We start from the raw sequence: 24,587 nt of genomic DNA, 5'->3' as shown, positions 1-24,587 counted from the left end.
AAAATCGTCTCTGGTTCAGCTTGTTTGGTCCGGTAGCATCCATGAATGCCTGAACGCTCTGCATTCTGGATTCCAAGAACTCTGAACTCTCCTGGAACTCTTTGTGAACTCTGTAACTCTACTGTTGAACTGGGAAGTTGCCACATTTAAACGGCTATACTTCCGGTTCATTTGAGAGCTTTCTGATTCGTGGATGGACCAGAACAGAGGTGTGGTTTGTGATGTAAGGTGTTATGGAAAGTCAAGGATTGTTTAAGAACAGACAGAAAGATTGTTGGAGAAAACCAGTCTTAGTGGCGTCTCTCCTCCTAGTATCTGCTGTGAAAGTTAAACATGACATTTCTTTTCAGTAAACTTTTTAGTTGACCGAAGCTCGAACTTTAACACACTTACAAATTTGCTCATTGAAGACAGAAAAATCAAGAAATGCATATTACCCTGATTTCTTCTTTGAATGAGGAATAAAAATCATTACTACTGTTTAAGTAAATAAAAATGAGTAGTTCACTTCAACATGTAAACATTGTCTGAACTAACACAATTTGATTATCAAACATTTGTAAAATAGTAATGATCATAGAGAATTGTCTTTTCCACTTGATTAATTCAAGAAGGAAAGTCTCAGGATGGGTCAAACTGTATTTCTGGATGCAGATCAATGAAATGACAGTTTCTGACCATATGATCCTAAGGTCATTGATTTGACATCAGGTCAAGTTCACTACAAAGTTATGTGTCATGTTCATCTGGAAACGATCAGATACACTGTGAAGGGATCTGTTGAGAGATTTTGGGACACTTGGCAGCCATTTGTGGCTTATATTGAAATTGTGTCAGAACCTGTCTGATATATGTGTCTGTTTAGCTGATCCAGTATGGGATGTTTTTTTTTTTTTTTGTGTGTGTGTGTGTGTTATTAATGTAAATAAAAAAAAAATCAATAAAAAAACTGATTTAAAAAAACAATGTATTAACTCAGTTTACCAACTCTTATTGCGGTGAACAATTTTTAAACTAAATGCAGAGTTACTGTGTGTCATTCTCTATAATGAACATGATGTTGTTCATTCCTACAGCCAGGTGGTCCCACAGATCGTTTAACATCACTTTATAAGATGAGCCGACTTTGTGGTAAGCCAAAAAAGTCGGCTTACCTTTTTACATAGCGATCATTCTGGCTCCGTTTCTTGTTTTGTGGCCTAAAGATGGATCAGGGTGGGTTGGCTTTAACTTCCCTTGAAGCATTCAGAAATTATACTGAGGCAGTCAGAGGGTGTATAAGTCCCAGCTTTAAGTTTTCTGTGAAATAGCACTATGACATTCAGTAAAAAAAACTAATATTATGTTTGGTGCATGTGACACTTGACTAAGGACACTTATCCTCTTCACTGGATGAACACACTAAGCCTTAGTTCTTTTCATACAGTAGCTTTGAGGTGTTTGAAATGTGTTTGTGTGTGTTTGGTATTGAGAAATGGGAGGGTGGGGTTTGGCAAGGAAAGGTGTTATGAGACTGTTTGCAGGACTGTGAGTGCACAAGGCATCACAAAGTTTAGCAGCCAGGAAGGAAAGGGCTTGTGCATGTTGACTCAGATACTGTACAAAAACAACATACACGCAGAGACATACATGGCAGGGGGTTGTGCAACAGCATCAACCTTTAACGAGCGTGTGCAGTCAGGTGGGAAATACCCCGATTACAGTTGCAGCATTCCACTGGAGCAAAGTTATTGGTGCTCAGCAAATCCAGAGAAGTTTGTGTCTTCCTGCAAGTGTTTTTTTTTATGTGACAGATGTTAAACGGGTAGGAAATCTAAATTAAGCAAGCCTTTGTTAAGTTCTTCACTCTTTCCACTGATGTTCTTGCTGCCAAAATAGAACAGATGTGTGTGTGTGTGACTTGGCGTAATGTTGGACTAATACTGAATCAAGAACAATAGGCTTGGCTGTATTTGATCCCTAAATGGGGTTTGAGATGAGCTCCAGGCAAGCACCACTGCAGTGTGCGTCATTCTACAAACATTGTAAGTAAGATTACAGGTGTATGAGACAGCGTTGTTCAGCATCTGTTCTGGGGGACACTACAAAGCTTCTAAAAGTTATGCAAACAAAATACTGTCACAACTTCGTGACACACTAAAAGGCTGTTGAGTCATGTCTTCACACTCTATACACCTCGTGTATGATCTTATGTGGAGAATGGGTTAAGAGTTTTTGATTCTGTTAGTAGGTGCCAGACACGTGATTGTATCAGGCACTGGAGAGCACTGTGGATGTGAAGATCTGTTGCAGTATTTGAGGGATCTGTTTGGTATCCATGGCAACAAAAGATCTTCCTGCTGGAAGGGTTCGTTGGAGTCTGAAAACAAAGGAAGAAAGGTTTGAGATTAAATGAGGACACACCACAACCCCCTCCCCCTAAAGAACAAACAAACAAACAAACAAAAAACAACTAAAGCATTACAGATTTAGGCTTATTTGGTGGTTGACTCTGGTCGGCTGTAGCTGAGTGGTTAGAGCAGTTGTCCTCAATGCAAGAGTTGTGGGTTCTATTCCACCAGTAGTCACATGTCGAAGTGTCTCTGGGCAAGACACTGAACCCCCCACTGCCTCCGATGTGTGTCCCATCGGTGTATGAATGTGATAAAGCTCTGATTAATCTTTATATAGATCTAGTGGAGTTCTGTATGAATATGTAAATGAGGACACAGATTATGTTGTAAAGAGCTTTGAGTGTCTCGATAAGATAGAAAGGTGCTATATAAGTACAGTCCTTTAACCAATTATTGGAAGACATTTCCACTGATAAAAATCATTACTTAATTTATGGACAAACAAATAGTGGAAAAATAATGGTGAGAAAAAAATATTTTTAATTTCAATAAAACTAAACAACAATACTATGGAAAAAATGGAAAAAAAATACATGTTGCATGATTTTCACTGCCTTATGCATCGCAAAGAAAACCATACTCCTGATTTGGAAAAATAAAAATAATCTTAGCATTAATCAGTATAAAAATCTTCTGTTAGATCATATAAGTCTTGAAACAGCATCTGCCGACACATCGGATAAATCTCTCTGGGCTCCTTAGATCGGCTCTGTTACATAGTGAGGGTGGGTAGTCTGGGATCTGACCTTGTGGGGCCTTGGGGTTGATGTGGAGGCAGGTGTATGGGTTTGGGGCGCCGGGGGGGGGGTTGCCGGGGGCTGGGCTCTTGGAGGTACCTGGGCAGGAGGGCACTGCTTTCGCCCTGGGGAGGGCCTGGGTGGTTCTGGGGGATGTCTGCTGGTGGCTGCATGCGGGCCCTCAGGTGGTCTGTGGCGGCAGTCGTGGGTCACCGTTCTGGTAGCCTGGCTGTGCTAGGGTGGGTTCGGGGTGGGCGCAGGGGCTTGGGGTTCTGGGGGCTTGTCGCCCCCGGGCTTGGGCCTGTGAGGATCGGGGATCTTGGGCTCTGGCGGGCGGGTTGCCGGGCTCTGGGCCGGCTTGCGCTCTGGTGCCCGGTTCTGGGCAGGGGCCTTCGGCTCGCTGGTGGGTTGTGGGTTCATGGGCTGGGCGATTGGGTGTTTGGGGGCGTGACCAGTGGCCCCTAAGAGGGGGTAGTTTGACCCAGCCTAGGTGTCTAGTGTGCTATGTGTTTTGAGAGGTGTCCGAATGAGGGGTGGGTGTAGTATTTCTTCTGGGGTGGGGACTGGGTGGATGTCCTTGGGGGCGGCCCGGGACTGTGCATGGCCGACTGGCTGGCCCCTTTCCTGTGATGGGGGCTCGCTCCCGGTGCTTCCTGGCTCTGTCGGCGGTTGGGCGGGCGCTCTTGGCCGGGTCGTCATGGTGGGGTTTGGCTTTATCTGGTGGTGGGCTGACTGCGGTTTGTGGGGGTCTTGGCGGCCCTCGGGTGTGTGGGCCGCTGGTACTGCTACTGGCGGCCTTTGGGGCTCTGTCCCTCTCTGGTCTGGAGCTCAGCGGGCCTGGCGGTCGGTCCAGATGGAGAGGTGTCTTGGCCTCAATCCCTGGGTGGACCTTGGGGAACTGTGTGTGTGTGTGGGGGGGGGGGGGCTGTTGAGTCAGTGGGGGAGCTGACTCCCTGTGGGAGCATTTGCTCTTACACTTATATTTCTCCCCATCCCTCACCATGCACCTCCAACCTCTTCATTTCAGTTCCACACATTTAGGGTTGTTTGGGCTCGGGTGTGCTGCAACAATTTTACATCTCTGTTGACCATAGCCACCTGGGACTCAATTTTCTTTTCTTTCCTTTTTAATGGCACTATACAACAACACACATCAACAGCACATCTAGGGGCGGGGGTGTATGTGTCGGGGTCTTATTCTCTTTATTTTATTTTTTTTTCCTACCCCCTGGTTCCCTAACTGCCATTCCAGGGATGGGGTCCGGGAGAAGGGCAGGCCGTCGGGTGTTGACCAGGACTATGTGGGGGTTCGGGGTCTGGGGGATTGCCGTGGGCAGTGCTGGCGCTGTGCTCTCCCTGGGGTTGTTTGGATCCCCTGAGCTTGGCTCTTGGGTGCCATGGTTGGCCCGCTGGCCGGGGTGGCTGCTGGGGCCTGGCGGGCGGTCGGCTGGGGGCGCGTGCTTGGTTGTTGGCGGTGTGTGGGGGTGGTCGGTGGCGTGACCTCTTCGTGCCGGGGGTGTCCTGTCGGCTGGGCATGGCCTGGGCCAGGCCTGGGATATTGGCTCCTCTCCGCTCGAGAATGAATAGGTCTACCTCCTGGGTTTGGGCATGGGCTGCCCCCTGTAGAGGGCGGGTACATGTCTTGGACCTGGGGGGTATAGAGTGCGTATCGGGAATAAGAATGAAATGTATCGTTATTGTATGTCTTTGAGTGAGTGAGTGTGAGAATGAGGCTGGGACTGTGTGATTGTGTCTGTGTATGAATGGGTATTTGTTAGGCTGAGACTCGGACTGCCCCCTCTTTGATACAACTGGGAGTGCTTGGCATCGCGCCCCTATCGCGCGGCCCCCTGGTTGGGTGTGCCCTTGCCTGCCGGCACGCTTGGGGCCCTTGGTGTCGGGGGCTGGGCGCCTGGGCGTGTGTCGGCTCGGCCTGGTGTCTGCCTGGTGGGGCTCGGGTCCTCTGGCCCTGTCAGGCCTTGGCCTGGGTGGTTTGAGTCCTCGGTGCCCGGGCCTCGGTGCCCGGGCCTGGAACTGCATCAGTGCGGCGGGGGCCTATGAGTTTGTTGCTGTTGGCCCCGGGGGGTCACTGCATGTGGTCGCTGGTGGGGATCTTCCAGTTCTCCCCTGTGGTCCGATCTGGGGGTGGGTGAGTGGTTCGTCCTGTGTGGGTGGCTCTGGGGGCTCGGCGGTCGGGGTCCCTCCTGGGGTCTTGGGTTCTGGTCCCCCCCTTTTTCGTCTGCCTCTGGCCTTGGGGGTCGGGTCTCTGCTGCTTCACGGTTACTATTAAATGTTCTTTTAGAAAAACCTTATACACTTATGCATGCTCACAACCACAGACAAATAGATGCAGGGATGCTTATGTAGGCTTTATATGTAGATATATAGATATGTATGTGAATGTATATTCATGTGTATGTATGTATGTATATAGGCGTAGGTATGGGTATATATATTTATGGAAACTTACTGCAAAGCCATGAATATTTTAAGTTCTTTATACATATGTATTTTGTTGCTGTGTTTTGTCATGTTCTTTGCAGGTGAACAGACAGTGGCCGGGTGTTTTGCCGTGTGCTCTCTTTGTGTATATTTCTTATATTTTGGAGTCTTACTTTGTCTTTTCTTTCTTTCTATCCTATTAAAAAAAAAAAAAAAAAAAAAAACCTACACTAGATAATCACTAGAATAAATATTTCATAATAATGGTGTGGAGAGGATGGCTGTAAGGGGAGAAAGGAGGCCATCTAGGAAAAAAAAAAAGATGTACCACAAGGCTAAGTCTTAGGACCCATCCTCTTTACAATCTACATAAGTAATGTAGGCCAGATAATTTCTGACACATCCTTACATTTCTGTGCTGATGTTTATTGTTGAACTAAATCAGTTGCTAAGGTTTTCCAGCTTTTGCAATCTGCTTTTGACATCATCCAGTCAGATATGTTCCGTCTCAAACTTGTGCTAAATGCTGACAAAACCAAAAGAATGTTGTTTTCAAACAGAAAGTCTGTTCCAGCAGTCCTTCCATCTACGTTATCTTCGAATGGTGTTCCTATTGAGTTTGTCGATTCCTACAAATACTTGGTTATATTGTCGACACGCACCTCTTTTTTAACTTCATGTCGAAAACTTGGTAAAGAAACTGAAAGTTAAACTGGGTTTCTTTTTCAGAAATGGATCCTGTTTAACTCTGAATGCTAGGAAACAATTTGTAACTGTGACTTTCCATCCCTCCAGTGACTGTGGGGACATTATTTACATGAACGTCCTACAAGAACCCTGCAGATGTTGGATGCTGTCTATCATGGTGCGCTAAGATTCATAACTGGCTGTAACTACCGTACCCACCACTGCAACCTGCATTCACTGGTTAACTGGCCATCATTAACTTCATACAGAGTCTCCCACTGGTACATTCTCATCTTTAAATCACTTCTTGGTCTGTTGCTCTCATACATCTCCTCCTATATGTTATACGTAAATGGTCAATGGACTGTATTTATATATATATATATATATATAGCACATTTTAAAGGAAAAATATGTTGATTCAAAATTTCAGTGTCAACAAATCCACAAAAAGTTGGGACAAGTAGCAATAAGTGGCTGGAAAAAGTAAATTGAGCATATAACGAACAGCTGGAAGACCAATGAACACTAATTAGGTAAATTGACAACATGACTGGGTATAAAAAGAGCTTCTCAGAGTGTCAGTGTCTCTCAGAAGCCCACATGGTAAGAGGATCACCAATTCCACCAGTGTTGTGCAGAAAGATAGTGCAACAATACCAGAATGGTATTACCCAGCGGAAATAGCTAAGACTTTTAAGTTATCATCATCAACCATGCATAACATCATCAAAAGATTCAGAGAATCTGGAACAATCGCTGTGCGTAAGGGTCAACGCCGTAAAACTCTACTGGATGCTCGTGATCTCCGGGCCCTTAAACGTCACTGCACCTCAAACAGGAATGCCACTGTCAAGGAAATAACAGAATGGGCTCAGGAATACTTCCAGAAAGCATTGTCAGTGAACACAATCCACCATGCCATCTGCCGTTGTCAGCTGAAACTCTACAGTGCAAAGAGGAAGCCATTTCTAAGCAAGCACCACAAGCTCAGACGTTTGCACTGGGCCAGGGGTCATTTAAAATGAAGTGTGGCAAAATGGAAGACTGTTCTGTGATCAGATGTGTCACGATTCTTTATGGAACACTGGGACGCCATGTCATCCGGACAAGAGAGGACAAGGATAGCCCAAGTTGTTATCAACGCTCCGTTCAGAAGCCTGCATCACTGATGGTATGGGGTTGCATGAGCGCTTGTGGCATACCATACCACTTTATTTATAAAGCACTTAAAACAGCTACAAAGCCAACCAAAGTGCTGTACAGACAAAACAACAGGTAACACACAAAGCAAAATACAAAATGAGGTAAATCAGAATATAGACATAAAAACGATGCAGATAATGATGACAAAACCAGTGTGGAGTGTACAGTATCAAAACACAGATCATCTGGTGTTGAAAGCTCCTGAATAGTAGTGAGTTTTTAAATGGGACTTGAAAACCAAGAGGGAGAGGGCCTGTCTGAAAAACAGAGGTAACTCGTTCCAGAGTCTTGGTCCTGCTACAGAGAAGGCCCTGTCACCTCTGCGCTTACGACGAGTTCCTGGAACTGTGAGGAGCAACTGGTCCGCTGACCTCAGGGGGCGTGGTGGGACATATGGTTGTAGCAAATCAGAGAGATGGGGGAGGGGGGGGGGAACTGTTCAGTGTTTTGTAGACATACATGAGTATTTTGAACTAGATTCGAAAGTGAACCGGTAACCAGTGCAGTGAGGCCAAAACTGGTGTAATGTGCTCTCTTTTGCCTGTACTAGTTAAAAATTGGGCTGGTACATTCTGGACCAGTTGTAGTCGTGCAATGGAGGTCTGACTGATACCAAACAGGAGCGAATTGCAGTAATCAAGGCTAGACTGAGATGATTGTGGACTTCAGAAGGAACAAAAACATCTACACCCCCCTGAACATAAAAGGATCTGCGGTGGAAGTGGTCTCCAGCTACAAGTACTTGGGTGTACACATGAATGACAACCTCAGCTGGAGCAACAACACCACCAGCCTGATCAAGAAAGCTCATCAGAGACTCTACTTCCTCAGACGGCTGAGGCGAGCTGGTCTGGGAAGCTCAGTCCTCACCTCCTTCTACAGGTGTGCAGTGGAGAGCATCCTGTGCTCCAGCATCAACGTGTGGCATGGAGGCTGCACAGCTGCAGAAAGAAAAGCTTTGCAGAGAGTGGTGAAGGCTGCACAGAAGTCTGTCGGAGTCAGCCTCCTCACCATCACAGACATCTACACCTCGAGATGCAGGAATAGGGCTACCTGTATCATGAAGGACCTCACTCACCCAGCACACACACTTTTTGCCCCACTCCCCTCAGGAAGGAGGTTGAGGAGCATTAAGTGTAGAACCACTAGACTGAGGAACAGCTTCTACCCGGAGGCTGTTACTCATGAATCTCTAACTAGAATATCACTGTGAAAAATCACATCATGTTGCTGCTGATCTGTTTCATGTTGCTGCTGATCTGTTTCAATGTTGATGTGTTCATGCTCATCTGCTCACACAGACTCATGTTCATGTTTGTGCTGATGTTCAATGTTTTTATGTTATGAGTGCTTAGTGTATATTTAGTTGAAGTTTTTCTTAGTTCATATCTTAGATGTTATTAATGTTTTTCTTATACATTTTATTGTTGGATGTAACTGGGACCCTGTGTACATAATTTCGCTCCACCACATGTACCACATGAGGTGCGAATGACAATAAAGAAACTCCGACTCTGACTAGATGTAATAAATGCATGTATTACTGTCTCCAGGTTATTTTTGGACAATATGGGCTTCAGTTTAGACAGCCGCTTCAGTTGGAAGAAGCATGATTTTACAATCATGTTTACATGATTGTTAAGCTTCAGGGAAGGGTCCATTATCCCGCCCAGATTAGTGACTCTTTGTTTTTCTGACAGGGTTAGAGCGGAATGGTCGATGAAGTGGTTTGTGATCGTGTCGTTGGGAGGGAACAACATGACTTCAGACTTCTTTTCATTGAAACTCAAGAAATTTAAAGCCATCTAGTCCCCGATGTCAGCCAGGCAGTTGAGCAGCGGTTGAATAGAGCATGTACCATTGTGTCTTAGGGGGAAGTAAATTTGACAGTCATCGGCATAGAAGTGGAAGGGCATGTTGTGTTTCCGGAAAATAGCACCAAGCGGCAGCAGGTATAAAGAGAATAGGAGGTGACCCAGGATAGACCCCTGCGGAACCCCCCATTTAAGCTCTGCCTCTGCGGAACTACAATCCTTGATGGAGACACAAAAGGATCTGTCAGCGAGGTAAGATCTGAACCAATTGAGGGCTGATCCTGTGATGCCCACCCACTGCTCCAACCTAGCAATGAGGATCTCATGGTCGATGGGTGTCAAAGGCGGCTGTGAGGTCCAACAGGACAAGCAGCACAGAATCACCGGTATCTGTGAATCTGAAGATGTCGTTAAAGACCTTCAGCAGGGCAGCTTCAGTGCTGTGGAGAGGTTTAAAGCCAGATTGGAAAAGCTCTAAGATGACGTGATCCTCCAGGAAGCACTTCAACTGGGACTCGACTATTTTCTCCAGTACTTTAGAAACAAATGGGAGTTTGGAGACAGGCCGGAAGTTGGAAACGACTGAGGGGTCAAGGTTTGGTTTTTTCAGGAGAGGCTGGACGGCAGCATGTTTAAAGGATTTTGGCACCATGCCAGTGGATAAACTACTGTTTACTATATCAAGAATGGACGGACCTAGAGTTGGAAACACCTCCTTTAGTAGTCGAGGGGGGACCACATCAAAGGGGGAGCCAGAAGGTTTCAAGCTGCACATGACCTGCTCTAGAGAAGATAGAGTGATGGGTTCAAAATGGTCAAAAGGAGCTACAGATTGAGGTGGGATGGATGGGTCATGAGTTGGAGGGGAAATGAGAGCCCTGGTGGTCGCAATTTTTTCCAAAAAGAAATGTAAGAAGTTGTCGCACAGCTCAGTCGAGGCTTGCAGAGGTGATGGTTCAGTGAGGTGGAGAACAGAGTTTAGGGTGGAGAAGAGGACATGTGGGTTGTGAGAGTTTGAGGTAATTATATCAGAGAAGAATTTTGATTTAGCAGCTTTTACTGCTTTCTGATAATGGCGCCAACTCTCTTTAAGTATCTGGAAAGAGACCTGCAGCCTGTCTTTCCTCCACTTTCGTTCCGCCCTCCTACATTGCTGCCTAACGGCCTTGGTGACGTCACTCAGCCAAGGTTCTGCTTTGATTTTTTGGTTTTAACAGGTGCAACATGATCCATAGTCTTTAAGCAGACAGAGTTGAACTGGGATGTCAGCTCCTCAGTGGTGGTGAGAAACACTGGGGCCTGAATTATCATTTCAGAGTTATAAACATCTGTGAAACGTGCGGCAGTGAAGTGGTTAATGGTCCGAGTCCTACGTGCAGGAATGCATGACTTAGGAATTAGATGGGGGAGGGTGAACTCAAACCGGACTGGCATGTGGTCTGAGAAAACATTATCACCAATAACAAGATTATTAACAGTCACATCATGAGTTTAAACAAGGTCCAGTGTATGTCCACACTCTTGGGTGGGACAGTTTACATGCTGAGTTAAATTAAATGAGTCCAATAAATCTAGAAAAGTCCTTAACCAAGGGCTTCTCAGGACAGCACACATGCAAATTAAAGTCCCCAATAATGAAAACATGCTCATATTTTGGTGTGATTTCAGCCAAGAAGTCAGAAAACTCATTTATGAAATACATAGACCGAGGTGGGCGGTGGCATGGGCAGCTTGCATGTCTGGAAAGGCACCATTAATGCAGAGAACTATGTTCAGGTTCTAGAACAACATATGCTCCCATCTAGACGTCATCTCTTTCAGGGAAGACCCTGCATTTTTCAACACGATAATGCCAGACCACATTCTGTAGCAATCACAACATCATGGCTACGTAGGAGAAGGATCCGGGTATTGAAATGGCCAGCCTGCAGTCCAGATCTTTCACCTATAGAGAACATTTGGCGCATCATAAAGAGGAAGGTGCGACAAAGAAGGCCCAAGACGATTGAATAGTTAGAGGCCTGTATTAGACATGAATGGGAGAGCATTCCTATTTCTAAACTTGAGAAACTGGTCTCCTCTGTCCCCAGACGTCTGTTGAGTGTTGTAAGAAGAAGGGGGGATGCCACACAGTGGTAAAAATGGACTTGTCCTAACTTTTTTGGGATTTGTTGACGCCATGAAATTTGGAAACAACAGATTTTTCCCTTAAAATGATACATTCTCTCAGTTTAAACTTCTGATTCTGTGATTTGTGTTCTATTCTGAATAAAATATTAGATGTTGGCACCTCCACATCATTGCATTCAGTTTTTATTCACAATTTGTTTAGTGTCCCAACTTTTTTGGAATCCGGTTTGTACCTATTCATACAGCACTCTACTAGATATCTACAAAGCCAATTGAACAAATCATTCTAGAGACTAATCAGAGCTTCATCACATTCATACACAGATGGGACACATATCAGAGGCAATGAGGGGTTCAGTGTCTTGCCCATGGAAACTTCAACATGTGATGGCTTGTGGAGTTGAACCTCCAACTCTTGCATTGGAGGACGACTGCTCTAACCACTCAGCCACAGCCGTGCATGTGAGTGCAGCTACAACGTGCACTCTCAGGACATTATTACATGCAGTGTTCCCTCAGTGCGGACTGAACTAGACAAAAGGGCCTTCTCCTACTCTGCTCCTGTTTCCTGGAAAAAGATCTGAAGCTCTCGACCACAACCTCTCTAAGTGGCTTCAAACATCTGCTAAGTTCATGGGAAAAAACAAAACAGACATGTTCCTGTTTTTGTATTTTTTATTGCTTTATAATTTAGCTTTTTTTTGTTTCTTTTTTTTTATATTATTTTTCTTCCATTTACTTTTCATTTTATATGCTTTTTTTATGATTGTCTACTGTTGTCATCTGTGTTCTTTGTTTAAAACAAAGTCTCTCTTGTAAATGAGTCCTCTAGGCTCAATGAGAGTAACCTGTATAAATAAAGGTTGAATGAGTGAATGAATGAATGAATGAATAAATGCCACTGGGCAGCTTGGTATGGTTGTGCGCATCACATTGAACACAGAGCAGAGAAAGTAAAATGCTAGACCATCTCCAAACAGCCTCATAATCCTCTCATCACAGCTGGCTATATAATCAAACAGTAGAAGGTACATGGCATTGTAGCCAGCCTCCCAGAACAAGGATGCAAGAAAAAATGCAACCCCAGATTTACAAGACAGATGATGTGGATGGCAGAAAAAGAATCAAGAAAATCATCCAAAACCATTCAAGCTGATCTCCAACACATCACTTTCTGATTGCACCATAAATCACATTTTCAATCATAATGGGCTTCATGAAATAAGATATAGGAGGGCTCTATTAAAACAGAAAAACACAAAAAAAGCCAGATAAGAGTTCATCAAAATGCATGTTGACAAGCCCCAAGGTTTCCAGGAAAAGTTCCTGGGACTGATAATACAAAAACAGAGCTTTTGGCCTCAAATCACATAATTTTTTGGATTATTGTAAAGGAGATTCAACAAATTTATTCGTCTGTAGTACCTTAGTTTTCTGTGTCTGGAGTACAGTCTGTAGTTTTTCAAGAGAAAGTGGCATTATTATTACTTGGAAAACAGCTTTTGTGCTGCCATTATTGAAGGGAGGAGACCCCACTATTGAACAATCGACCAATCTCCAAACTCTGTATTTTAGCTAAGGTTTTAGAAAAACTGATAAATACTCAAGTCAAGAAGTATTTGGACTCTTTTAATATTTTATCTTCTCTCCAATCTGGTTTCAGGAAACAACAAAGCACAAGGACTGCTTCGCTAAAAGTTTAGCAGTTAAAACAGACTGGTCAATTTTGACCGGGAACACTAAAGTAAGGGGCGGGAGGTGAACACAGCAGGAGGGTTAATGATGTTGTTGAAGTTTGGATGCTAAGGATTACTGTGCTGCACTTTACTTAGACCTGTCCAAAGCCTTTGATGCTGTAGATCATGACATCTTATGCCACAAGCTCTCAGATATTGGCTTCTCAGACCACACTGTTGGCTTGTTCTCAAACTATCTCTCAGGTCAGAGGCCTTGTGTTTGACATAACTGCACTTCATCTAGCTACCTAACGGTCACCAATGGTGTGCCACAAGGCTCAGTTTTAGGTCCCACTCTTGTTACAATTTATATAAATAATGTAGGTCAAAACATTCCTGATGCATCCTTGCATCTCTATGCGGACGACACTGTTGTCTATTGCCGAGCTAACACAGTTGCCAAGGTTTTCCCCTACAGTCTGCATTTGACATCATTCAGTCAGACTTATTCCATCTCAAGCTGGTGCTAAATGCTGACAAAACCAAAGGATATTGTTTTCCAACCGAAAATCGGTGCCAGCAACTCTTCCTCCTGTCTCATCCATGCATGGTGTTCCTATTGAGTTTGTAGAATCTTACAAATACTTGGGAATTTTGGTCAATGCACATCTCTCTGTTAAACCACATATTGAAAACTTGATAAAGAAACTGAAATTAAACTGGGTTTCTTTTTCAGAAATAGATCTTGCTTAACTCTGAATGTCAGAAAGCGCCTCGTAACCGCTACTTTCCTACCAGCCATTGACTATGGTGACATTATTTACATGAATGCCCCTGCCAGCTCCTTGCAGATGTTGGATGCTGTCTACCATAGTGCACTAAGATTCATAACTGGTTGTAACGATTATACCCATCACTGCACTCTGTACTCCTTAGTCAGATGGTCATCATTATCTACACAAAGGCTCTCACACTGGTTCATTTTCATCTATAAATCCCTCCTTGGGTCTGCTACCTTCTTATATCTCCTCCCACATGTCACGCCATCACTGCAGTTACAACATGCGCTCTCAGGCCATCATTACCTGCAGCGTTCCCTCAGTGCAGACTGAACTTGGCAAAAAGGCCTTTTCCTACTCTGCTCCTGCAACCTGGAACACCTTGGAACAGGAACTGAACTTGTCCTCCTTGATTTATTGAAGGGGTTTTAAACATTTGATAATGTCAATAGAAAAATCAAAGCAAATATGTTCTTGTTTTTAGTATTTTACCCTGTTTTATGGCACCCTGATTTATTGTTTTATACACTACTCTTATTTTAACTGTAGTTTCACTGTAGTTTATTGTTGTCATTGTTTATTGTTATCGTTGTCTGTACTTTATAAGTTCTGTCTGGAACAGGTCCCTCTTGTAAATGAGTCCCCATGGCTCAATGAGACTAGCCTGTATAAATAAAGGTTGAATGAAAAAAAAAAGTATTTCTTCAAGAAATGATTTAATACTTTTTAACTTTACTTCCAAGTCTCCTTGTCTTATATTTATCTTAATATTTATCTTTGCCACTTTGTCTTCAGCTTTCTTTTTTTTTAACCTGCCTCTCAAATCTTCTTTATGTAACTCCAGGAAGATGACCAGTCTCAGTCTTCTCACCTTTCAGCCTGATCACCGAGGGAGCCAATAAAAATGGCAAAGGCGTTGACCTGTGGATCAGATGTCAAAACCTGGGCAAAGCGCTCAGGACGGATTCCATATCGCTCCAAGTTTGCATCGCTCAGAACAATCACAAAATGCTCGTCAGCCTCCTCTTGTGTAATCTCCTTGATGCTGGCTTGTGTTGCCTCCAGAGTGTAGTCACCACTCATGCAGAACTGAGCGTGGGCATGCATGGTCTGAAGGGTGTGGCAAAAAAACAACATTATTATGTTAGTCTGAAGCAGAGACTAGATTAAATGCTTACATGATATGCATGCATCATTTATAAAATAACCCTTATATTTGACAATAATGCAAGAACATAAACACATGCTTATATGAATTTTGTGTTTTTGAAATAGTCCACACAGTGAGTTTGGTGCAATAATATAACAACTAAAGTCTGTCAGCATTATGACACAATAAGACGTATAATAAAACTTTTCTTTAAGTTTTCTGAGCTGTTTTATATGAATATTTATAAGATTATCCTAAATAATCATAATTACACAATTATCTCATAACTGGACAAAGAAAGAAGAACCAAAAACAAGCTGGTAAAGAACAGGAGCTACCAGTTGGAACAACTAAGAGGCTTCAACTTTAGTTGGGTCTTCAAATGGACAGTTGGTCTCACAAAGACCCTTCGACATCATAAAAAAATGTTACCGATCTTGCTGTAAGATGTTAAAATATATCTATATCATCCAAACTTCAGTAATATAAATACTAAGACATGATGGTGACTGGAACTTCAGGTGTTAATTATGGCTTTTACTATATTCAGTTAATGACTTATATTAGGTTTTACATAAAGTATTTTTACATTTTACAGATAGATGCATTGATTGTTTAAATTATGATAATTTGTGTACTTGTACCACATGGCACAGCAAAAAAGAAAAACAAAACATTAAAAAAACATAGAAACCATTTTTCCTGCATATTTTTTTTCACACATTTTGTCATACATTATTCAAGGGAACTGACTCTGAATGTGTACCTTGAGGACTTTGAGTCTCTGCTTGTTATTCTTGGGCACTGTGTCTGCTGTGACCAGCTCGATGTCGTAACCATCGCCTGAGTGGCCAACTATGTCGTACTGAAAGCAGAAAACAAACAGTAAGTTCACAAAGAAAGAACAACTGATGGCTTGAGGAGGCACCAAAAATAATTCAAATGTTTGCACAACATTTATGTCACTTCACATTAAAATGACCTAAAGCAGTGGTTCTCAAACTGTGGGGCACAACCTCTAAGGGGGGGGGGGGGGGGGGGCAGTGCCACGATGAACATGCACATGAACATTCCTAATTATCTTTGGCCCTAAAACAGATGTAAAACAATAGTTGAACTAATGTTTAAAAGAGATGCAACTGGGACTTATTTTTGTGTTGCACAAAGTTCTTTTTCATGGCGACTGATTGACCACATGTTGGACATTGTGGCGTCCTTATTCTACAGACGGCACATGATTAAGATAGATGATGAACAAATACTTTATTTCTCTTTATTGGAGAAATAATGTAGCAAGTGTGAATGTAACCATGTCATCAGGTAGGCCTTTGCCCCCAAAGATTAATTTTTGGCCACCCCAAGAGCCACCTCCATCGTTTGAGGGAACTTTACTTTTACGCAATATAAAAACTAAAAGCATAGTTTCTTAAAATGATTGGCGTGGCTGGTTTACATTTAAATATGGTGGTGGCCATTCTTGGATTTTGACATGGCAACCCAATTTTTGATGGTGACCTTTCTTATGCCTAGATGCAGCCACACACCAAAATGGACGTCAGCTTGTTGCTTATATTTCAAGCTATCCAGCTCACAAGTTTTACATATAAACATATATGGTGGCAGCCATCTTAGACTTTGACGTGACAATCCAATTTTCAAAAATAAACTTTCCTACAACTAGATATAGCCAAACACCAAAATGGGAGTTGGTACCTCACTTATTTTTCAAGTTATTATGCTCTCAACCTGGACGGAGAGAAGGTCAGAGGGTATTTCCAGTCCAACTGTATTATCCGTGATGGGGAACAAGAGAACAAAAATAATTTGTGTGTCTGAAAACTGTCAGCTGACAGGGTAAAAAAAACACATTGAAACATTACATCTAGGTAACGGTAAGCCACTCAAGTTCTTAAAAAAGGTGAATCTTTTGAGCAGAAAATTGTTGTAAAAATAGGCAACAATGAAGATATAGCACAAAGCCCAAATCGCTGTGATAAAATGCCATGTTTGTTGTTAAAAACTTTTATCTCTCCAACGTGGCATTAACTGTTGGAGAACCACTGTCCTAAATGAACAAATGGTAAATGAGCTGTACACATGAAGTGCCTTTCTATCCAACCAGAGTTACAACAAGCACTTTACAACACAATCTGTGCTCTCATTTACCCTAGCCACAAACATTTTTTTACAGTACTCTGCTACATTTTCTACAACACTTATCTGAATAAATAACATCTATAGAGACTAATCAGTGCTTTAGAGAACATTCATACACTGAAGGGACACACACTGGAGGCAATGATGGGTTCAGTGTCTTGCTCAGGGACACTTGAACATGGACATCCCTTCCTGCTGTCATATGCTAACCTGTCAGATGATGGTCCCCACGGAGCATCTGTCATAACCAGACTAAAAAAGCCAGGCTCAGTCTGCCACTCTGGGCTTCACAGCTACTTTAGAGGGTACTTATTACATACAGGATGTGCTTGGGGCATTTATGACTCTGGCAGTTTGAGTATTCAAAAAATGTTAAACTAACATATAAGTTAGTTGTTTTTCATTCACAACTGTTTACGACTTGAAAAGCATTTTTCAAAAAACATCAACAAAACATAAACCAACAAAAACACTAATATAATTTAAATCTACATTGCTGACATACGTGTGTTCTTCCCTTTTTGGACTGAGCAGACATCTGTAGACAGTCATAAATATGACACGTAACTACAAAGTGACAAATTCCCAGGGCTAATGTTGCAGGAGGCCAACTCTTCTCACACACATTTTCCAACATAAATTTGACTTTAAAATAAAATAACATAACACCCACACTTCAAAAATGTAGCCAACATAACCAAACACTGAAAGAGTGTTTGTCTTATTTATCAAATGTTCTTGTAAAACATTTAATGCAAAGTGACCTGTTTGACACATGCGGCACACAAAAATGCCTGCGTAACTTGGAACATGAGATCAGTTTAAGGATGAGTTAAGTGTCACTAGGGGCCAAGATGTCTGTCTGCCTTCCACTCATATTGCAGACACATTTCTAGATGTCTCCTGAAAAGAAGCTTGGTAACATAAAAAGATTACCAGGTGTTATGCATTTTATTTATACATCTAAAAATGTATATCTAAACAGACATAACCATCTCTCTCTCTTATAAATATATATATATATATATATATATATATATATATATATATATATATACACATATTCCTTGCTACTTCACTGCTAGATTTTCGTGGACTCGCTCTGTCGCGGTTTGTGGACATACACTCCATCCAAAACATTGCAATTTTTTTTTACACACGATTGTGGACTGTATAGTAATATTACTGTACAGAACTCATGTGGATGTGAAAACGTTAATGACAAAAAATAATCGTTCTGACACGCGCTGCCATTTTGTAGTTTTCTTTCATTCAGCCTCTAACTGTACTGTTATCACCACTCAGACGGACTACATTTCCCTCAGATCAATGCCGTGCTGTGCTCTAGTGCCTCTGGGAGCTGTTTTCTGCTGAACAGTATTTTTGCAAAGTGAAGTTATGACTGCTGAACCTGCCTTTCAAAAGTAAAATTTAATTAATGTCACATGGAAAAGTTGTTTTTGTGATGATGTTACCTTAAACTTATCCTCATAGCTCTCCAGAGCCTCCATGACCATACACACAGCCTCCATTGAGCGCTCCAGCCTGCCGTCCACGCCATTAAAGCGGTACATGCTTCCTGACACATCAGCCAACACCCGCAAACGCTTCGGTTTCTGCTGTGGACTTCCAAGCTGTAAAGACAGAAAAATCAACAAAAATTACCAGCAGAAAAGGACGAAAGATAAAATGTAGGTACAGTGGAGGTACTTTAAATTGGTTTCTTTGACTTTTGTTTTTGTTTTCTGGCTATGAGTGTAAAACGTGGTGTAATGTTTTCAATGTAGTTCTTGTTAGCTTACTCAACAATAAAGGAGAGCAGAAGACATTTCTAAATTGTTTGTGTCTGAACAAAAACAGGGTGTAAAAAAAAAAAAAAAATCACAAAAACCTTTGTTTAAACATAATATCTGACAGATATACAGTGGTTGAAATGATGCATTTGTAACTACTAGGCTGATGGGAAAACTATTAGGAATAAAAGAACTGACTGTAGTAAAAACATAAACACACCTCTGGGTCTAGCTCTCCCCTGCGTTTATAAATGGCCTTCTCTCCAGTTAGTCCATCAATTATTTTAGCATCATCCAGTTCTCCCATAGCTTGGTTCTTTATCCATTGCCTCTCCTTCCCTTTAGCCTAAAACACACACACATGCCCACACACAGATGCACCATTGTTCAGTAATTAGGACTAAGAGATGGAAGGCACTCGAAGATGAATCTTGGGTGCAAAACATATAAACAATAAAGAAGGAACAATAAAACATGGCAGAAAATGTTTGAAAAATACATCAAAAGAACAAATTCATAAATCAGAATGACATAAAATCACTTTTGAATACCTCACAACACAAACAATTTAAATAAAAATCAAGGAACAACAGTATGAAAATGACAACTAAATAAAAAAGAGAACGCATTACCCAATTCTTTAAAAAAACAAACAGGAATTTGGCATGTTTTACTCAAGTGCTCACATCTTGTAAATGTTCCAAAACCACACAAGAAACGTGCAAAACATGCATTTACACATTAACATACTTTGACAAATAAAAATAGGATTTTCCACACGACATTCATGAATTTTGTTCCATATTCAGGGAAAAGATGCAAACCATGTTTGAACTGACTTAACTTAGTTCATTTTCACATGTGAAATCATGCTTTTTTTCCCCTGTAAGAAATGACACAATTTTATTTTTTGTATTTTCTAAATACTGTGTTCTGTTCACACACGTTTATTTAATCTGTGACTAGAAATGAAACATAAAATGTAACCATCGCTTTGAGACTGAAATGAGCAAACACCTAATTTGGAGATTAAGTTTCAAATTAGTTAAAAACTAACAACAAGAACAAAATATTTCTAAAACTAATAATACATAAAACAACACTTCTAAAACAAAGGAGAACATCAGGAGAAATATTCTATTGTTGAGAGGAGAGATGTAAACTTCCTCTGGCAGATGGAAACAATTCTGACATCAATCTAGTGCTAAGCTCTGAGCGATAAAGAGCTTTTGTATATTTGAACAGGTATGAACAACTCTTTCAATCACTCTTCAGGTATGGTAAAAATACCATGACTTAATGATGTCTCTCCTGACTGATTTGGAATAATGCCCAGCTTTACAGTGAAAACACATCCCAGGGCAACAAGGACAAAAACAAACGACAGTTCTCCTTAATTTTTAAAGCTGTGCTGTGAACACCTGTATGGAAACCCAGGAACAATCCCACCTGGACAGGAGAATAATAGAGCAAAGCTTGGTGACGCTGCTCTGTAATCACTGGTGCACGACTGCTCGTTGCACGAAAACACACACGCACAGCAGAGCTGCTCAGGATGGGAGACTGCGACAAAGTGAAGATTGAACACAACCTGCTGCTTCCTTAGACATAACTTTAACTAATTGTCTTTTATAATGTATGTGAATGTTTCTGTTCAGTGCCCTGAGACAACTTCTGTTGTGACTTGGAGCTGTAGAAATAAACTGAACTGCTCATCCAGCAACACTCAAACAAAAGAAGAAAAGTGGAAATTATAACAAAAAAATTGAGACAACGCAACAATGTAGATTTCTGTCACCACTCCTAATATTTCAGTTAACCAGCTAATCAGAGGGCTCCTAAGGGACAACACCCACTTTTACCGTTATGAAATTTGTATGATCATAGGTCAAACAATGGACAACTTGTTTTAATTGTCACTATGAAGAGTAGGTGCTTGACTTCAAGTTGGGTAAGCCTGAACAAAAAGGGTTGGATCAAAATTAAGAGAAAGTTGTATATTTATTTTTATAGAACTGGACTTCTAATAGTGGCAGAAAAAAATGTAGCCTAAAGTTTTAAGAGTAGCAGTTCAGAATCAGAATAAGCTTTATTATCATTGTACCGAGATGCAACAAGAATATGTCCGTACAGTCGTCCGAAATATGGGCAGAGTGCACGTAACTGCTGCTATAAAGTGTGGCCTTCTTATCCTTTTCAAAATATATTTTTAGATGGAAAAAAAGGGACAAAGCCATGAGGAGAGGATAGTGGCATTACAAAATTGTCCTGATAAGATGATGATGACCAGCCGGCACAGTTCTGATTAACCTCCACAGAAGATGATGAATGGATGAAAGACAAAACGTTTCTACAATTTTTTGTTTTGTTTTTTTGAATGTCACATTTAACTTTTTTAGATTTTTCTACCTGGATTATTGAGCATGCATCAGGATACTCCACAGAAGATGTGTGTGTGTGTGTGTGTGTGTGTGTGTGTGGGGGGGGGGGGGGGGGGGGGTTTGGGGGGCCAGACAAAGCTTTTCCGTATTTTACACATTTCTCAGGAGAAATTGATAAGTCGGCCTGTTTCGAGGTCAACTGGAGAGTCAGATTCAAATAACAACAATTGTTGATTTATTCAGGCAGACTATTTTTCTTGTCAGCCTTGAGTCTGTACTGATAATTCCAAGGTCTGAAATGGCCAGATTAGGGTGCATTCTACTGGTCCGTGCTTATGAGCCTCTTCAAGGTAATTTTCTTGCTGACGAGTCCCAAAACTGCAGGCGGCCTGCGATTCAAATCACTTCCATCTTACGGTTTAGCTTGCAAATCAGCTGATTTTAAGTCCTCCAAACACGAACCAAACCTTCACATAGGCAGCAGCCTGACGAGGGAAAAAATAGCTGCGGCCGTCTTCTTTGTACGTTGATAAACCAGGATTCAGAGTATTCCAAAAACAGGAAACCTGTTATCATAAATCCAATTATATGCATTTTGGTGTCCTCAATTGATAGCAGCGGTAGACACATCACATTCCACTTCCCCAGAGATATATCCAACTGCATGCGTGTCGTCCGAGCAGATGAGGGTTCTCCAGGACCCTGTCGCTTTGCTGAAAAGATTTTGTCATTTGTGTGGAAAGTCCAGTTCAAAACATTAGTTTTCATTTCAGAAGATGTGCAAAAATAGGAGCTACAATACAAAGACAGAGAGCAAAAAGCAGGAGGAAAACAGATAGAGGGAAGAGAATGTGTACGCCTCGTTACAGAGCCAGTGAGGAAAAAATAAAATAAAATAGACTTTCTAAATGAACTTTGTGTGTAACAAAACAATTCTGGGGAATAACTAGAAACCAGATTCCAAAAAAGTTGGGACACTAAACAAATTGTGAATAAAAACTGAATGCAATGATGTGAAAATGGCAAATGTCAAAAATTTATTCATAATATAACATAGATGACAGATCAAAAGTGTAATCTGAGTAAGTGTAACATTTTAAAGGAAAAATATGTTGATTCAAAATTTCACAGTGTCAACAAATCCCAAAAAAGTTGGGACAAGTAGCAATAAGCAGCTGGAAAAAGGAAATTGAGCATATAATGAACAGCTGGAAGACCAATTAACGCTAGATAGGTCAATTGACAACATGATTGGGTATAAAAAGAGCTTCTCAAGAGTGTCAGTGTCTCTCAGAAGCCAAGATGGTAAGAGGATCACCAATTCCACCATTGTTGCACAGAAAGATAGTGCAGCAATACCAGAATGGTTTTACACAGCGTAAAATAGCAAAGACTTTTAAGTTATCATCATCAACCGTGCATATCATCATCAAAAGATTCAGAGAATCTGGAACAATCGCTGTGCGTAAGGGTCAAGGCCGTAAAACTCTACTGGATGCTCGTGATCTCCGGGCCCTTAAACATCACTGCACCTCAAACAGGAATGCCACTGTCAAGGAAAACACAGAATGGGCTCAGGAATACTTCCAGAAAGCATTGTCAGTGAACACAATCCACCGTGCCATCCGCCGTTGCCAGCTGAAACTCTACAGTGCAAAGAGGAAGCCATTTCTAAGCAAGCTTCACAAGCTCAGACGTTAGCCCAAGTTGGTATCAACGCTCCGTTCAGAAGCCTGCATCACTGATGGTATGGGGTTGCGTGAGTGCTTGTGGCATGGGCAGCTTGCATGTCTGGAAAGGCACCATTAATGCAGAGAACTTTGTTCAGGTTCTAGAACAACATATGCTCCCATCTAGACGTCATCTCTTTCAGGGAAGACCCTAAATTTTTCAACAAAATTAAAACCAGACCACATTCTGCAGCAATCACAACATCATGGCTATGTAGGAGAAGGATCCGGGTACTGAAATGGCCAGCCTGCAGTCCAGATCTTTCACCTATACATTTGGCGCATCATAAAGAGGAAGGTGCGACAAAGAAGGCCCAAGATGATTGAACAGTTAGAGGCCTGTATTAGACATGAATGGGAGAGCATTCCTATTTCTAAACTTGAGAAACTGGTCTCCTCTGTCCCCAGACGTCTGTTGAGTGTTGTAAGAAGAAGGGGGGATGTCACACAGTGGTAAACATGGACTTGTCCCAACTTTTTTGGGATTTGTTGACACCATGAAATTTGGAAACAACAGATTTTTCCCTTAAAATGATACATTCTCTCAGTTTAAACTTTTGATCTGTGATTTGTGTTCTATTCTGAATAAAATATTAGATGTTGGCACCTCCACATCATTGCATTCAGTTTTTATTCACAATTTGTTAAGTGTCCCAACTTTTTTGGAATCCGGTTTGTAGTTACAAAGTTACATAATTTATTTACAAAGTAATCTTAACAGTAGTCTATAAAAATGTTTTGATCATATTTATTGAGTTTTGTGGGAAATTAAATCCCAAATTTTTTATTTGAATTTGAACTCTGAATGAAACCACATTAAAACAGGCGCTAAAGTCTGACCATCAGTGGCTGTCATTTTAAAAAAGTGATAAATTACTAGGATCTTATCCTGATGCATGCTCAATAATCCAGGTAGAAAAATCTAAAAAAGTTAAATCTGGTCCTCTGGACATTCAAAAAAAAAAAAAACCAAAGCAAAACAAAGCAAAACAACAAAAAATGTAGAAACGTTTCGTCTCTCATCCGAGAGACTTCCTCAGTCTGAGGTGCTGTATTCAGCTCAGTCTCTTAAATAGCACCTTCTCGGAGTGGATCAACCAGTTTTGCTGCTGACAACCAAAACCAGCTGATCATATGCTCAAGAAGGACCATCAGCCTAACAATGGATCATTAGCACACTGATGGCTGTTTACTATTCACAGAGGGCTGAGTGATACTAGCAATCACAGCATTGTAAGAGGGGGGCAATTGAACACGTAGGCCTCCACCCCTGTTTAATGATGGACGGTTTCTTTTCACAGAGATGGCCTCCTTTACTCCTCTCGCAAACCATTGTTCCTCTCTGTCCAGGATGTGCACATCTTCATCCCTGAAAGAGTGACCGCTGGCCTGGAGATGAGTGTAGACCGCAGAATCCTGGCCTGATGATGTTGATCTTCTGTGCTGGGCCATCCTTTTGGCCAGTGGCTGTTTAGTTTCCCCGATGTAAGACTGATCACAGCCCTCCTGACA

General features: G+C 41.8%; 1 protein-coding gene across 1 annotated transcript in view; it reads right to left on the bottom strand.

The window, feature by feature from the left end:
• Window positions 1-2,197: 2,197 nt before the first annotated feature.
• vwa8 (von Willebrand factor A domain containing 8) overlaps window positions 2,198-24,587 on the bottom strand; it is a 152,043-nt gene continuing 129,653 nt past the window's right edge. The window contains exons 42-46 of the mRNA XM_037686695.1: window positions 19,185-19,310; window positions 18,647-18,805; window positions 15,781-15,879; window positions 14,736-14,974; window positions 2,198-2,359 (exon numbers count right to left, since the gene is read on the bottom strand). Of these exons, the coding sequence (XP_037542623.1) occupies window positions 2,251-2,359; window positions 14,736-14,974; window positions 15,781-15,879; window positions 18,647-18,805; window positions 19,185-19,310 (732 nt within the window). The 3' untranslated portion in view covers window positions 2,198-2,250. The remainder of the gene's footprint in view (window positions 2,360-14,735; window positions 14,975-15,780; window positions 15,880-18,646; window positions 18,806-19,184; window positions 19,311-24,587) is intronic.

Source organism: Nematolebias whitei, chromosome 13, assembly GCF_014905685.2.
Source record: "Nematolebias whitei isolate Nwh7 chromosome 13, NemWhi1, whole genome shotgun sequence".
Taxonomy (NCBI): domain Eukaryota; kingdom Metazoa; phylum Chordata; class Actinopteri; order Cyprinodontiformes; family Rivulidae; genus Nematolebias; species Nematolebias whitei.
The sequence above is the reverse complement of the archived record's forward strand: the minus strand, read 5'-3'. Positions and strand labels throughout refer to the sequence as shown.